The sequence below is a fragment of the Cydia splendana genome, chromosome 4 (assembly GCF_910591565.1).
Source record: "Cydia splendana chromosome 4, ilCydSple1.2, whole genome shotgun sequence".
Classification (NCBI taxonomy): domain Eukaryota; kingdom Metazoa; phylum Arthropoda; class Insecta; order Lepidoptera; family Tortricidae; genus Cydia; species Cydia splendana.
The window spans coordinates 11,679,280-11,695,467 of record NC_085963.1 but is presented as its reverse complement, the minus strand read 5'-3'; the positions used below and the strand labels follow the sequence as shown (position 1 = coordinate 11,695,467).

General features: G+C 38.7%; 2 protein-coding genes across 2 annotated transcripts; one reads left to right on the top strand and one right to left on the bottom strand.

The window, feature by feature from the left end:
• Positions 1–640: 640 nt before the first annotated feature.
• On the top strand, positions 641–6,642 carry LOC134789937 (protein naked cuticle homolog). Its single transcript, XM_063760666.1, has 5 exons — positions 641–1,083; positions 4,039–4,241; positions 4,893–5,003; positions 5,142–5,593; positions 5,715–6,642. The coding sequence occupies exons 1-5, from the start codon at positions 969–971 to the stop codon at positions 6,085–6,087; spliced, it is 1,254 nt and encodes a 417-aa protein (XP_063616736.1). The 5' UTR covers positions 641–968; the 3' UTR covers positions 6,088–6,642.
• A 400-nt stretch (positions 6,643–7,042) lies between these two features.
• LOC134789941 (metallophosphoesterase 1 homolog) lies at positions 7,043–11,380 on the bottom strand. Its single transcript, XM_063760670.1, has 7 exons — positions 11,159–11,380; positions 10,902–11,088; positions 9,616–9,757; positions 8,600–8,766; positions 8,171–8,250; positions 7,813–8,091; positions 7,043–7,327 (listed from the first exon to the last, which is right to left on the bottom strand). The coding sequence occupies exons 1-7, from the start codon at positions 11,255–11,257 to the stop codon at positions 7,190–7,192; spliced, it is 1,092 nt and encodes a 363-aa protein (XP_063616740.1). The 5' UTR covers positions 11,258–11,380; the 3' UTR covers positions 7,043–7,189.
• Between the last annotated feature and the right edge of the window lie 4,808 nt (positions 11,381–16,188).

Sequence of the window (16,188 nt, the reverse complement as noted above, 5' to 3'; positions counted from 1 at the left end):
TTAGGTAAATGCTTGAATATAACCGATAATCCAAGGTATTAAGTCAATAAAATTCGATAACAATTTAACAGGGTAACTTTTTAATGATGTTATATTTGAATGATAAATTATGATTTCCCATACCACAAATTATGATTTACCCCATGATACTGATGATACCTACTACCCAAAAAAGAAATGTTTAGAAGTTTAATAATGGTAATTTCCACTCCACATGATCTAAGTGTGGGTTGGTTGACCTCTCCAAAGACGGATAGATAGGTAGGTGTAGGTGCACGACTGTGAAGTTGCAATGACTGACCACAAACCGCGATAGGGTCCGGCGATTACATCGTCGTCACGCTCAGAAGCCGAACCGCTTCTCGCAGCTGTGCCCTTTTCCCAACGTCTACCGACTCGGCCCGACCAGTGTAAGTCTGACTCCCGATTAAGAAGTGCTCAGTATAACCTCCGTTTTAAGTTGTACATAGAGTACTGAATACCAGCGTAAAATCTGAAGAAAATGTTCTTCGTTGAGGTACGAAGTTACGAACACGAGGTTCGCCCAGGACTCCGCTGGACGCCCGTGGTAGGGCCACCGCTCCGCCGAGCCGCTCACTCGGCGGAGAATCGTCCTCGCCCCTTCCGTCGCCACCCCTCGTTTACCAGTTACCGCGCCGCGCCGATCCACGCCGCGCGCCCCTTCTTCCATCACTCAGTTCGTTTCGTTCGCGTTCGTTCGTTCAGTCAGTCAGTCACTCGACGACAGCCACGCGGAGTGGATGTTTGACGAATGTTTACACCCGGCATTCACGCGGACAACTAGGTCAAGTTTTACGGCAATCAAATTAGGATTGAAGACGGTCGATTTCATCTTTGTGCTGTGATTTAAAGTGATAATTGTGACAGTGATTTTAAAATATTCTTAGTGAACTTGAGAACAAGCGGCGTCTTTTGAAGTGTGCGGGATGCGTGCGTGAGCGCAGCGCATGACGTGCTACGAGACGTTGAAAGCTCCGGCATTTGCCGCGGACGCCCCCATGGCACACCACTTCGTCAAGTGGTGGCGCAACAAGTTTAGAAATGGATACAAGAAATTCAGCAGTAAGTATTAACCCAACAAAACATTGTTTAGCTAAATCTGTATCGCGTGCCGCGCTCGTGATTAAGGACTTTGGCACCATTCTCACTTTGACCGCTCAATTCTTGCTGGCAAGTATTGTTTATTTACGTTGTAGTGACGATATTTGGGCGATAAATATACATACAATTGATATTACTGAGAAAAGTGCCGAGACTGACTGAATTAGCGGAATATTTGGACTACCTACCTACATAATTTAAGTTCCGACGTTTAACCAAGTCGGATAGATAACTTCTTTAACTTCTTTAAAGCTAGTCGATATGACAGAATGTTTTTCTCACTTTACCTCGGGCTTGTTAAATAATTAGCAAGTACCGACATTTTTGACAGAACATTAGGAGAGTACGGCTACGGAAGTAACAATCTTCATTTTCATGACCTACAAACACGTAATACTTCAAGAGGTAACAGAACTGTGGATTGAGTCAGCAAAGTATTGGAAACATTCCTAATCCTAACTCCACTAACAGTAAATAAACAAAAATTCGTTCTAGTTTCCCATGTCTACTAATCTACATAATATTATGCTGAACAACCTTCTAAAGCCCCCTTTATTTTTTACCGCCATCAATCACGAAAAACTGCTCTCAGTACCTGAGTAGAATGGTTTTTTAGACAAACTGTTGGAAACGTGACTTTAAAGTAGTTCTTAGTTCCGTGAAATGTTTATCTCTTGCCGGTGCACTGAGAACACGGACAACGGTGATGCAACAAAAGCACATTGAGCATCTCCCCAAAAATTCCTTTGTGCCACGGTTACTATAAATTGTTTGCCATGTCCACCGATACGTTTGTAACTTTGTAGATGAGAAGCTGCGAGCGTAAGGCGGCGATCTCTTTGATGTTTATATAAAAGGTATCATTGTCTCCGCTTCGGCGAAGAGCTTTCAAGTTTCCCCTTTGAAGTTAATCAAATGAACGACGCCGCGCGGCTCTAGCTTCTAAAACTTTATTAACAAACTTGCGTCACGTGTTTGACGTGATTGCTACGAGCACATTTAAAATGAAAGACGGAGGCTCGCCTTCAGAAATTATAATCTAACTAAATATTACGAAATGAAATACAACACAAGATCAAAGCGATTCCCGTCTACTTTGAAGTACGATTAGGAGCATTCTCGTCTCGCGATCGGAACGGATGTGTCAAATTTTTATGTTGTTCCCTGTTTTACTACCTACTCTATTCCTAGTTGTGATGTTTGCGTAGGAACTGTAGGAAGGTACCTATGCTACTTTTATTTTCCAAAATATTTTTACCAAGTGGTTTTATTCAATGTCCTCAATGACTCTTCTTCTTCCTCGCGTTATCCCGGCATTTTGCCACGGCTCATGGGAGCCTGGGGTCCGCTTGACAACTAATCCCAATAATGTCCTCAATGACTAACACATCAAATTCACTTGGCTAATTAACATAAACAATAAACGCGAAATCGAAATGAACAAAAATAGCAAATTATAGTTTCTACTAGGTATTTAGGAACTGTAAAACGGGGAGACTAGAAATATTATATTAATATTATTATATAATAAATAATAATAATGGTATTTCTAAAATAATTCGCTCATTAATCCAGTTACTAATCCCCCCAGAGTGACGAAGCTAAAAGCTTAGTCAAAAATCTATCCAAATAATATCTCCGGATTATGTAAAGGGCAAAACTTTCGAGAAAAATAACATAAACGGCAGATGTGGTCTTGTGGCTCGCATTTGGGCCGATCGGCTCCTTGGCCCTTCCAGGAATCTAATAAAGGCCCCACCGCGCCCGCCCGCCCGCTTCAGACAACCTTTGAGATTCGCCGGCGCCTTGTATTTCCATTCGTTGTCATTCACCGATTATTGTGTCGTATTTTTCTTGCTCTTGTTATTTGTTGCGAGCTATAAATTGAAATAAAGTCAGTTTTTGGGTTTTCAACTAAGTATTTTATGATTTCGAGGAACGTCAATGTTTATTCTACCTGATACCAATATCCAATATCTATCATATCATTTATTCCATTGTAATTATGTTGATTTGTACATTTTGGTCTTACGTTTGGCAAGTAGGTACCTACTTACATGATACCCTGCTAGGGCGTACAATAAAGGATTTTAACTATAAGTAATTTTAACATCGAGAAATATTAAATGTCCAAAGAAATAAATAATAACAAAGCAAGACTAATTCATGTGATGTCTACGTCGCCGAAGTTATGATTAGGAATATTTTTCTTGTCGCGGTAACTGACCTAGGCTTATTAAGTTATTATCGTACGCATAGTTATCGTTATTATCATGTGTGCGTTGCATGTGTGTAGTTGGATGTTCCGTATTTATGTTTGTCACGCCGGAATCGCTTTGAAGTGCGCTGATAAATAACATTAATATTAATAATAATGCAAATTTGTCACTCAATAGTTCCCTGTTTACTTGCCAGGATCAAACTAAATGAATGACTGGGCAGTCGTGTAAAAAAAAGCTGTTTCTGTGATATTTTCATTCTATTAATCAATATAGCCCCGGTTGTTCCTAGACTTCCAATTATACTTTTTAATTTTAATTAGATTAGATAGATAGATTATTGTTGGAACCTTTCACTAATGAATTCATTTCTCACTTTTGGTTCATTTTGTGTTCAGACGTGTCACTTTGAGTGAAAGATGAATAGTGAAACTAGAAAATGAACAGAAAATGAACCGTCTGATCCCACCTTTACTGGGATTTGAACCCGGGACCATCGGCTTAGTAGGCAGGGTCACTACCCACTAGGCCAGACAGGCCGTCAAAACATCAAATTTATGTCTATAGGCATTATGATTTTTTTTTTCATAGCAGGAAATGTTTTTTTTTTTACTTAAAGAATAGAACGACTTCTAATGCACCAAAGTCAACAAAGCGTTCCAGGTTGAATACTACAATCATGTTTTTCATATTCCAGTCGGCGAAAGTGAGCGGACAGACACCGAGGAGCTTGTCGGTCGAGCGGCCTCGCAATGCTCAGCGCCGCCGGACCTTTTGCCGAGCGAGGCACGAGCGCTCTTGCAGCCGGCCACGCCGCCGCCGCACCGACATCACCAAGAACCAAAACCCACAACACCTCCACCTGTTCAGAGCGAAGACAAGCCAAGACTGAGATTTGAGGTAAGAATTGTATTCCTCGCGGGACTAAATTAAAAATATCCGAGTAATACTCACCGAGTGCCACAGTAAAAGTAGCACGACCGTATCGAAACACGACACTTACTCGAACATCCATCAACCCAAGACTACGACTTGAAAAAACATGTAGGTAAGTAGGTACAATCTACACAACTTGACTTCACTGAAATAGGTATTGTTTACAAACAGCGATCACACACTACTCTTTGTCAACAACGGCGTTTATTGATGCAGGTTAGTACTAGTACCTATACTAGGTATACCTAGTCATTATATCTGGATATTATGTGCAGAATATTGATACGCGATACACCCACAAACCATTTATATCCCTTGTATTCTGATATCTGCGCATTCTTTATAGGTAAGGTAAGACCCAACGCGGCCCAAACAATCTCCTTGGCATAATATCCGAGTGATCTTAAAGGCGCGGCTAGTTTCCTTTTGAAGCGTGAGATAAGAACGCCGTCGTCATTGTCCAACGAAACGCGGAGCGCGCCGGCGCCGCCGGTTATCTTCAGTCCATTCATAAATGTAGCGTTGATATCCCACCGCAAATTTAAAAGCATATACATTCCTTGCTAAGTAAACTTCTTGGTGGCTTATAGTAACTTAACCTGTTTGTCGTTTTAGGAATTGACTTGTGACGTCGAGCTCCAGCATCCAGAATCATCGAAGCAAAAACCAGTTCAGTTCTCCTTCACTCTCTACGATCTTGATGGGCACGGACGCATGACTAAGGATGTACGTATTCACTGTCAATAACGATTGCCATATTTTATTAAAATGCGTAAGATAGCTGCGTAGATAAATTACTTGGCAACAATTAAGATGACATTTGTAATTAATGGTAATATAAAACGTTTTAATTTATGCTTACAGGATATAGCTGGCATTGTGTCTACGATATACGAGTCAATCGGGAAATCGGTCACGGTCCCCCACTATGGCTCAAAGACAATACAAGTAAAATTGACAGTAGTACCTGAGGATGGTAATGCTCGCAGCCATAGGGACAGGCGGGAAGGCCGGAGAAGACGTAGAAGAGAGGCCACAACAACAAATCTACCCGAAGAACATGAGCAAAGTGAGGAAGAGCACAGAGAGAGATCTCCAGATGACGACGTTTCCTCAAAATCGTCGTGTTCAGACGACCGTACCCCAGTCCAACGCCCGCCTCCCCCTCAACCTACTAGAACTCACCGCTACCACCGCAAGGAACACCGCGAACGCAAACACACGAAAAAACGCTCCGGCAGTTTACAAAGACGTGAACTGTTTGAAATCATCCAGGCTAACATGGAAAAGAACCACTTGAGTTTTCAGTCCTCGAGGTTAGTATTCAAAGTTAATTACCTACTTAATTAATATAAGTACAACAAAGCGAATCCATTGATTGAGACTTGTTTACGTTTTAGTGTTTTGAGTTAAAACATTTTTGTTTGTTGTTCACAGAAAGCCCTGTGAATCCGTTGCCAATGAGGAAGAGATAACAATGAAATATCAAAAGCTACGGAACAGATCGTACACGATCAGCGAGAAACCGACGAAAACATTCCACACCGGCAAGTCTGATAAATCTGGACATGGATATTTGGACCTGGCGTGCGGAGGCGATTCCAACTTGTGCCGATACGATCGGTACCTTCATGCGGTCATATGCTCGTCTGCGAGACATGCGCACACTGGTTTTCATCAGAAGCAAGCGCAGACGCAAACTCCGCGGTCGCAGCGGGGCCACGCGCACCCTCGATCCCGCTCCCACGATTTACCCACCCAATTGCAGACATCACAACAACCCAGAGTACTACAGATAATATTTTTATAGAACTGTGCTATGGGCGACGACGTTGTCCTCATAGCTTGTTAAATGTTTCGTGGAACAAATGAATAGTGAGTTACCAAGTGTTGTAGTGGTGAATGTACGTGACTATTGTCAATGAACATGATAGAGAGTAAGGGTAGTTAATTTACACGAATAACGGTGTAGTCAATAATCAGTATTTACTAAAGTTGGTGTATAATTTTATGCTCTGCAACTATTACTACGATCTGTAGTGAAAACTTATAAATTGTAAAAGGAGAAATCATCATATAATTCGTAAAAAATGTAAGACGTCAGTGACATTTATACGAAAAGGTGCCTTAAAATAGGTGGTATTCCTAAGCTTTTATTGCTCTTTGGAGTAATTTAGTTGCTAGTTATCAATGCTCAGTAGATTATGTAGGTACCTTTATTAACAACTCATTTTCGAGTTGACCGACTGATTTTAGTTTTAAGTGTTAGATACTCTAAAGACTAAAGTTTATTGGATCGTTATAATACGAATAGGTTTAGACGTTACATTTCGAGTTCGAGAGCGCGTTTACTTTGCCTAAGTAAGACTAAGTTTAGTGTGAAAGACAAAACATACGATACGCGCGATCTTGTAACGAATCGTCTAATATCAAAATGACTGTTTGGTACTTAAGCTTGCGGGTGTGTCTCGCACTTGCTAGTAAAATGCATTTTTGAATGAGACTAATGCTCTAGTTATGCACTTCAATTACCTGTACCAGTATTTATTTTTCTAAGTAAGGAATCAATGAATCTCTTCAAATTGTTGCGTCTTATCTACCTCCTTTACTTCTTAGTACATAAAATCAGCTGAATCCTAACTTAAGCATAAGTTCTTATGTGATAATTTGGAACTAACATGTATTGCAACTTGAACTTACTTAAATTGAAGTTCTATAATATATGATGTTCAGTTTTTAATGTAAGGTTATAGTGTACAAAGTGCTCGATCTTGTCAAAATATTTATTGTCAAATATAAAATATAACCATAAAATGAGATTTGAATAACATACAAATTGATTTCATTTCAAACCTATATTTTAGAAGTATTATGGAATAGGTATAGTGTGCCCACCTTATTCAGTCGCCTTTTTAACTCCGCCCCATCAATCTCATCTTGAATGTGTAATAAGACACTGCAAAGACGAGTATCACAGCAGTCACCGCAATGGTTGTTTCTTTTGGTAAACCACATTTGTTTACTGCGTAGGAATGTGGTGATATAGTGACCTAAAACAAAAAGATGGTTAACAGTTTATCCAGTAAACACAGTCTCTTGTTAAATGAAACTAGTACAATACAATGGGATGACATGATGGAGGACAGGTGGTGGCCATAGGAACTCTAATGAAACAACATAATCTAATTGTGTTTGGAGTTTTTAGAATTGTTTCAATAAGATAGTTGTCCAGTCAGTGCTAAAAACTTGTACCAAAAATGAAATGTTTGCCAATAACTTATTTCTTATTGTCCCCCAATTTAGTAAATATACTAAGTAAAGTTCGACGAAATAAGTACATACTAGCATTAAGCATATGTATACTAGGGCCAGGTTTGGTGCTCCATGAAAGAGAAAGGACGCAATAGTCATGGAAATTGAGGTTTTAATGGTAACGCCTATATTTTTTCTAATTTCATCCCAAAGTAATCAATATAACGCGTAAAGTTCCTAAAGTTTAAGCTATACACAGTATAAACGAGACGAAATAACGTACCAGCATATATTTAGGATCAGGTCTGTTCCTCCATGAAAAAGACGGCACAGAATATTCATGAAAATCGATGTCTTTTCTATCATCCTTGTGATGCACTAAACACCCATGGTGGGTGTGTCCACCAAACACAGCTCGCGGCTTGAACTTCCTTGTAAGGTAGTCTGTGGCCTCCCGTGATAAAGCATCTATTTTATTCCTGAATCTTTTATTCCTTAACGGGAAAGGTGGAGCATCAGGTTCTGTACATTGTGCGTCTGATGTTCTGAATAAAGGAAAGTGCTGGAAAGAAACCCATTTTTTTATTGCAATGATAACTTATCAGAAGTTACTATATACCTAATATGTAAGTAATACATACTTGCATAAGTATTGGTTGACTATAGGTGAAATTTGGAATTTCAGTGCACTCACTTGGATTTTTTGAGCATTCCAGTGACTCTACGAAAAAAATACATAAATTAAAAATTAACTAAATACACAATTATTGTGAAACGCAAAAAGAGCTGTTGAAAGGGAAACAAACTCTTACGGCTGACCAACTTTTCTTTTAATGTTATACTTAAGTTGCTGTTTATCATATTTTAAGGTCAACATCTATTTTGCCCTCCTAAATTTTGGTTTGCTGGTAAGCCAAGTTAAATCTTGAACTACAATTTGCCCTACTAAGTAATCTGTTATCTAACTATCTACATAACTTAACACCCAATTAAGATCTACGAGTATGACGAATTAAAACAAAAGCAAATTGTGACATAAAAAAATATTGGACATTTTAATAAAAACTTACTTGCTATTTTGTCTAGAGAAAACCTAGCTTCCCTGCACAAATGACATGAGTCGCCTTCCATTGCCATTGAATTTACAAGGATGAAATGACTGCCCTTTATTGTAACAAGGTTTACTGAAGATGTATTGAGTGCCTTGAAAAATCGTTCTGCAGAACCAGGCCGAATGCTAAAACATATAACAAATAACAACAACAATAAACAAAAACATCTCAATGGTTATATGAGTTTAATACTCCCCTGCTAAGCCAAAGAGCGCTATCTCAGAAGAAAATTCATTGCTAAGTTATACTTTAGTTTATATTACTGAAAATAGGCTAGATGACTAATTTTCATTTATGGTATCAATCAATCAGCTTTGTTTTTAGGATCAAATGTCTATATGGGACCCATTGCATTAAAGCAATACAAAAGTCAGAAATGATAGTCAAAGTCCGACAGTCGTACTTCACTCGCGAAACGCCCCGAACAAACCGATATGTGACCGTGACGTCAAGGTCACAGAGAGTCCATCTTGAAGTATGAACAAAACAAGAAAATTGCGATTTTGTCGGTGAAATATTGCGTTTATGTATATAGTTTCTATACAATCTTTTTTTGGATAAAATGTGAGTAATCGAATGGTATCCTTATTTTTGTCGTTTTTGAATGTTGAAAAAAAACTTAAATTTTGAAACTTTCAGGTGCTGTACTTTTGTATTAGTGTATTCGGGTATTACCGAATGTCGGATAATTCCGAAATTCAGATGAAAATCACCCTTAATTCCATCATAATAAAAGTCTCTTTCGGAATTATCCGACAGTTTTCGACATTCGGAATTACCCGAGTAAACCTTATTTCCAAAAATTTTTTTTAATATCCACAATATTGTGATAAATTGCTCATTTGCTATGTATTTTACTAGATTTTGTTGTAAAATTCAACGTGTGTCATCATCCCTATTCCATTTTCAAAATCATTTGTTTTTGAGATAGTGCTATTTGGCTTTGGAGGGCAGAATATAGGCAAGAAACATACTTATAATGAAATCCTATATCATGGTTTCCTACTATAACCTGCATGGTTACACCATCATTAACTGGAAATAATTTGAGGAACCTTTTCACATAGTCTTGAAATTGTTTCTCATTGGTCCATTCACCTTCATCAAAAAGATCGCCTGCAAACCAAGAATGATCAATTTTAGAGCTAATGGCTAACATTTTCCTAATCAAAACTGTATTTGTGTTTATTTAAAGTTTATAGTACAAAATATTAACAATGTACAAATGGTGGACCTAGTATGCAGTACCATCTTTACCATAAGGGCACACGGGTCCCATGCCCAGGGCCCCCATCCTCAGGGGGCCCCGAAGGACAGACAGTAACAAGTATATATGATTACCCGTAATAAATAGAAGATCATATAGTAGAAAAATGTTAGTTTAATTCGCTTTTTTACTTTCCAAAAGGGCCCAAATTCTTATATGGCAAAGGGCCCCAGCAGCCTAGTTTAAGACGGCCCTGCTAGTAAGTCAAATGGCATAATTTATATCACATACTCATAATGCCCATTGCCTATTTATTTCAGTTTATTATGTTATGTATGTTATATCTTTGTTTAACATAGTATGGTATTTTATTCTATGTCTTTACCCATCACGGAACAATTGTATTCCAAACATTTGGTAGTCATGTGCATAGCCAAAGCCAACACATAGAGGCCCTTTTGACACTTTAATGAGAATTAAGGAAAATATTATTAGCATTGTCTACCAAAGGTAGCAAGCAACACAAAAGTAACAGGTAGGTACTAATAAATCAATAATGGGGTTGGCCTCTCAAAAATCTCAAAATATAAGGTTATCAAAATATAGGTTTAACCTGAGGTCAATCCTGAGAAAAATGGCAAGTTGCATAAGCCAAATGTCATCGAACCAAACTAGATACAGGGAAAACTCTATGCTGGTGTTCAAACCTTTGAAAATTGCCAACCCCATCAACATGACAGGAAAGGTACAGTAAATATGCTTTGTGGCTTACATTTGCTAGTTTCCTGTTTATTATGCTACAATTTTTGTTCAATGTTATTTTCCAGTACATTGTGCTAAAATTTTTAGGGCCAGGTCCGTCATTAAGGTATTTGATAGATCTTAACATCCTGAAAATTTTAACTCAAATTATCAATTTCTCAAAATTCTAAGACTAGTATGTGCCCCAAAAGTGATGTGATGTATACATCATTACAATATTCATTAGAATTACCATAGTAATAAGTTACCCTAATGAAATCGTGTGCTTTTATATTTAAATTAAAAACCAACCTAATATAAATACTGTTTCTGGTTGATGTAAAGTCATTATAGACTGAAAAGCTTGATGCATCTGCCATTCTCGTCTCCATTTATCAAGCCAATGGCCCCTGTATGGGCCCAATAAGTGTGTGTCCGCTATGACTAAAGCCTTTAATTCATCAGGACTTCTTGGTGTGTATAATTCTGGCCAAGAACACTGAAAAAGAAACCAAACACAGTAAAATTGCCTCTATATGTTAAAATAGACAGTAAACAAAAGCACTCACCTGTGCTGTAACAACATAATAAATAAGAAATTCGCAATAAATGACAACAAACACTATGCCGATAGAAAATGTTAACAATTTCTTAGTTATACGCCGCATTATATTAACGATTTCTACAGATTACACAAAAAAACTGACTGCTTCGATACATCTCGTAATGTTTATCAGTTTTAAGCAACATTTATCTTCAAAAATGCTTCAAAACTATCTTATCTCAGCACAAAAGTTTATGTTTTACTTCACGGTTGGAAAGCCCACGGACAAACAGTGATTGACAGCTGTCAAGTGTCAATGTCATTCGATGAGTGAGGTGACCACATATAAAAATTGTACTACTTTAAGTGATAACACACTATGGCCCCATAAGTGAGAGCGAGGAAGAGATATGTTTCTTGCTCTCACTTATGGGTGCGACGAAGGTCGCGGTGCGGTGCAATAGTGTGTTATCACCAAAGAATATAATACTCACTAGGAGGTTATCACTATTATGCTATGACAGACGGACGTACCGGACCGTGACCTTCATCAGGTCAGGATATCTCATTCTCTCACGTATATCTGAGCACGTAACAGACTACCACACCGCGACCTTGTTGCGGTCAAAATATCTTTCTCGTTCTAACTTATAGCTGCGTCCTTAACGACGTACGGCGACCACCTTAGTGAGTATTATATTCTTTGCTCTCGATACGTGCGATATCGGTGTGGTAGTCTGTTACGGCTTAAACAAACGTGCCGCGGATCACCTTCCTCACGATCCGGTACGCCCGTCTGTTATAGCTGACGCAGACGAAACCGAACGAAAATTCCGTGCGTGTGCGGCCAGGGTGAACAGGACGCAAATTTCTTTTCTGATCAAATCGATCGATTTGATCATCCCGTCTGGACTAGCCTTGATGGTGTTTTGATTCCTTTCTCTTCCCAAGTGAAAAACCCGGGCATTATTATGGATCACTTTTTCTTGCTGGGTTCATGGCGTTAACCAAGATAGCTAAAGACGCCGGTTCGAATCCGGCCTCGGCCACTGGAGGGCTTCGTCATTTTTTCTTTAGTTTATAATATCCAAAAAGGATCACATTTTTTAGTCAGTGTAAAGCCCCCTCCAGACAATGCGCGTGAATCGCGGGCGAAGCCGCGAACGCGAGTGTGGAAAATCGACTCCACACTCGCGTTCGCGGCTTCGCCCGCGATTCACGCGGATAGTCTGGAGGGGGCTTAAGCTTCAAGCAATAAATAATTGCACGAAATTCCGCTAAGGGTATGCGCGCACGAGTAAGACAAAGTTGCTCGTGCGCGCCTACTCTAATGGAAAGCGGGTCTATTTCGTTTGAGCATATTCATATCATTGACGCTATTCGTCAGTCGGGAGAGTCCTCGGGCTCAGCACGGTTCCATTTTTATCGACTATCACTATGCGCGTCCCTTTCGCACTTACATACTTGTTAGAACGTGACAGGCATGGTGACAAGGGATAAAAACGGGAAAGTCGATTCGACTTATATTAATTTTCTATCCCTATTTAGACATTCCGTTGTGGGTATATGATATTGCGAACTTCTGGGCCCAATTTTATAAAGTTACAAGTTACAAGTTTACAGGCGTTTACTGGCAACACTTGCTCCGTTTTTTACAATTTGCGTTTTATAAAAGTACTGTGTTACAATTTTACAGGTTACAGGTACAAGTGCCTGTAGCTCAACCATAGACGAAAATATGGGAGTTTAATAGTTTTAAACTCATAATCGAACAAGCGTTTTATAAAAATATTGTAAATTACAAGTGTAGATTGGTACACTTGTAACAAAAACTGACATACGTCTTGAGTCCTGTAATTCTTAATTTTTAATTATAATTATTCGTTTTCTGAGCGATTTTAAACTTTACTCTTTATTGTTAGGCACCAACTCCAACGATTTTGCCAGGGCATGCATACATTTCCATGCACTGACCTTATCAGTTTTTGTTAATGTATCTGAAGTATATAGTAAATAGGAAATAAAGTGACAATATGTTTGATATTGATTTTATTGATGATATCGTTTTATTTTATCTACTAGGAAACGGAAAAGGATTGATTTATTAACATTCGTCTCTTTATTTAAGTATAGTGCATTCACACTATGGTAAAGTGTACTATTCATAATTTTCGATACACAGCGTACTTATCTTTGACCCGCTACCGAAACGATACATTGTATAATATAATGTGAAACAGTATTCATTTACTTATTAGGTAAATATTTCATGAAATCTAACTTAATCTGAATCTGAAAACGGCCCGAAAAGTATATCCTTGGCATCGAACACCGCTCTCAACCACTCGATTTTTCCTTCATTTCAGGGCATTTTTCCAATAATTATTAATATTTTACAGCAAACAATAACACAGCATTTAGTAGAGCGCAGAGTATCTATGACAGACGTTTTTTTTTAATAGTGATGTCCTTCACACCTGTAGATTTCACATGTAATCGAGATTGACCGTGGTTCTTTACAACTGTAATTATCTATGTGTATTTATAAAACACCTGTAGCCGTTCACAGTGCATTACAGGTGCCTGTAGCCTGTACTCTTGTAACCTGTAACTTGTAACTTTATAAAACTGGGCCCTGCTGTCACAAGGGGGAAAAACCTTCTCCAGGCGGCGTAGCACGGTCGCGTTTTTATCCCTTGTCACCATGCCTGTCACGTTCTAACAAGTATGTAAGTGCGAAAGGGACGCGCATAGTGATAGACGATAAAAATGGAACCGTGCTGCGCCCACAGGTTTCAAAAATCATGAGTTAAGACCAGTGGCGTAGCTAGGGGGGGGGGGGGGGCGCCCCGGGTGTCACCCATTTGGGGGGTGACACCCGACCGTGAACATCAGTAGTGCCATCTATAAAAAATCGTAAAACTGTGGCAGATTGCACAACCGCCATTAAGGAAATAATATACAACATGCCCGCATGAGGAACCCGACAGATTTTAACAGAATATTCCTGATCATATTTAAAGACTAAAATGTCCTATAAACTGTTTTGGAATTCGCCTAGCTTCATAGTCCAGTACCACCAGCATAGCAATGTACAAATTGCAGAACATTCCCAAAAAGCGGAAACGTTCTCGAGAATGTTCTCAGAACATTCCTGCAACATGGAAATTATTGTTCCGCCATCTTGGATTTTTTCAAAAAAATTTTTTTGTCATAGGAATCTAGAGGCCTCTATCTCCCGCCATGCCAAATCTCAGCGCGCTCGGACCAACTTGAAAAAATAAAAATAAAAGTCGGCCATTTTGTTTTTTTTAATGCAGGTTGTTTTGTCTCGGGGCCCTCTATGATATTTGGTCGAGCACCCCCCACCTATCACGCACCGATTAAAAGTTGCCATACAAAATAAAAGTGGCCAGCTTTCCCGCAATTGTAGCATTTTTCCAAAAAAAAAATTTTCATAGGTATTTAGAGGACTCCGAGATTCCGTGACCAAAATTTCAGCGCGCTAGGACAAACTTAAAAAAATAAAAAAAAAAGTCGGCCATATTGAAAAAAACATGGCGGCGTCAAAAACTGCCAGGGTCCCTCTATGACATTTGGTCGAGCACCCCCCACCTAGGTCTGACCGTTTGGCCGGGCCGTCATACATTTTTCTGACCGGAAGCGGTAGACCAAAAGTCGGAATTTTCTGGGGGTAAGGATACTACACCTAAACTATCGTGAATATTCATGGTATAAACTACAATAAATAAATAAATTCTCGTTCTCGAGAACATTTCAAAAGTTAAAAAGTAATTGACAAAAAAAAGTTAAAATTAGTTTTGGGTGACAGTTTTACAAATTTACATACATTTACATTTTATGTACAAAAAATCGAAAAACAATTTTATTTTGGCGAAATTAGGATTGTTCATTTTTTTTAGACCCCCATTTTTATTTTATTTTCTGAAAATATAGGTTAATTTAAGATACCAATTTGAATGATTTAATAATTCACGGCTCGGTTGAATATTTACTTCGAGCAACACGGAAGGGAGGCGGCATTCGCACTATTTCCCCTCTGCCGAGGTACAAGATTCGCGCGTCAATCTAATCTAGCGCGGGTAATAAAACTAGTTGCACTTGGATTTTTCACTAGACCGAGTCCAGACGCGCGCGTGAACACTGCTGCACAAAAATGACTGTTTGCTCGGTTTTTTGTTATAAATAGAGGTCGGGGTACATCAAATTTACAAAATGAAAGTGTTATATTTCACATGTAATATTTTTTTTTACATATCATACGTTTAATTACATTCAAACACAATTATTATATTTTAGTCTCATGTAATTGTTGGATTTATCGATTTTGCTCGCTCAGTACAAATTGCGGATCGGTCGAGCGACAAATCCGACTTCTCATCTCTCAGAATACAATAACATACTTCAACGAAAATGTGTTAGTGTGCGTGTTGTGACACTTGTCACTCGTCCGTACACAAAAAGAGATCGAGGTTTGCAAGATTTGTCTTTGACGTGTGTCATTTTCTATGTATTTGTGTCGTCATTACAGATTGGATTTTTTATGTACTCGTAAGTGTGTGAGAAGTGCGACTGTGTGCACCTTTCCCCCCGCGAAAAATGGCAGAAAGATTTGTACGGTGAGATATCGCTTGGGCCCCTCGCTTCCGATGTGTCGGAAGCCGGTGTTGCTCGAAGAATATTTATAATTTATTGAAAATATGAGATACGACTTCTCGTAAATTACATGTAGTGGCTGATTTGATAAAGCACAAGCAATAACAAACATTAAAAAAATAGTTGTAATTGTCAATTGATTGTAATGTCACCTGTCTACAATGTCAGTGTCACGCGTTTCTATAAATAATATCGTCTGGAAAACTCGTTTATTTTGAATCCCTAAATCAATAATTTCAAAATACCTACGCTATAAATTTGTGAAAGCTGATTCCAGAAATCTGCCTAAGTTATATAATATAACTTAGTTTTATTGGAGTATGTATCCATATAGCATCCAACTCCAACCATAACTTGGCTGAAATCAGGGGAGCAAAA

Bases quoted from the DNA above. Each gene is read 5' to 3' on its own strand.
- LOC134789937 (XM_063760666.1), top strand. From the start codon at position 969: ATGACGTGCTACGAGACGTTGAAAGCTCCGGCATTTGCCGCGGACGCC. The intron at 4,242-4,892 runs GTAAGAATTGTA...TTGTCGTTTTAG, and splicing joins AGCCAAGACTGAGATTTGAG to GAATTGACTTGTGACGTCGA. The intron at 5,594-5,714 runs GTTAGTATTCAA...TGTTGTTCACAG, and splicing joins TTGAGTTTTCAGTCCTCGAG to AAAGCCCTGTGAATCCGTTG.
- LOC134789941 (XM_063760670.1), bottom strand. From the start codon at position 11,257: ATGCGGCGTATAACTAAGAAATTGTTAACATTTTCTATCGGCATAGTG. The intron at 9,758-10,901 runs GTTGGTTTTTAA...CTTGGTTTGCAG, and splicing joins AGAAACAGTATTTATATTAG to GCGATCTTTTTGATGAAGGT. The intron at 8,767-9,615 runs GTATGTTTCTTG...TATATGTTTTAG, and splicing joins GATATAGGATTTCATTATAA to CATTCGGCCTGGTTCTGCAG.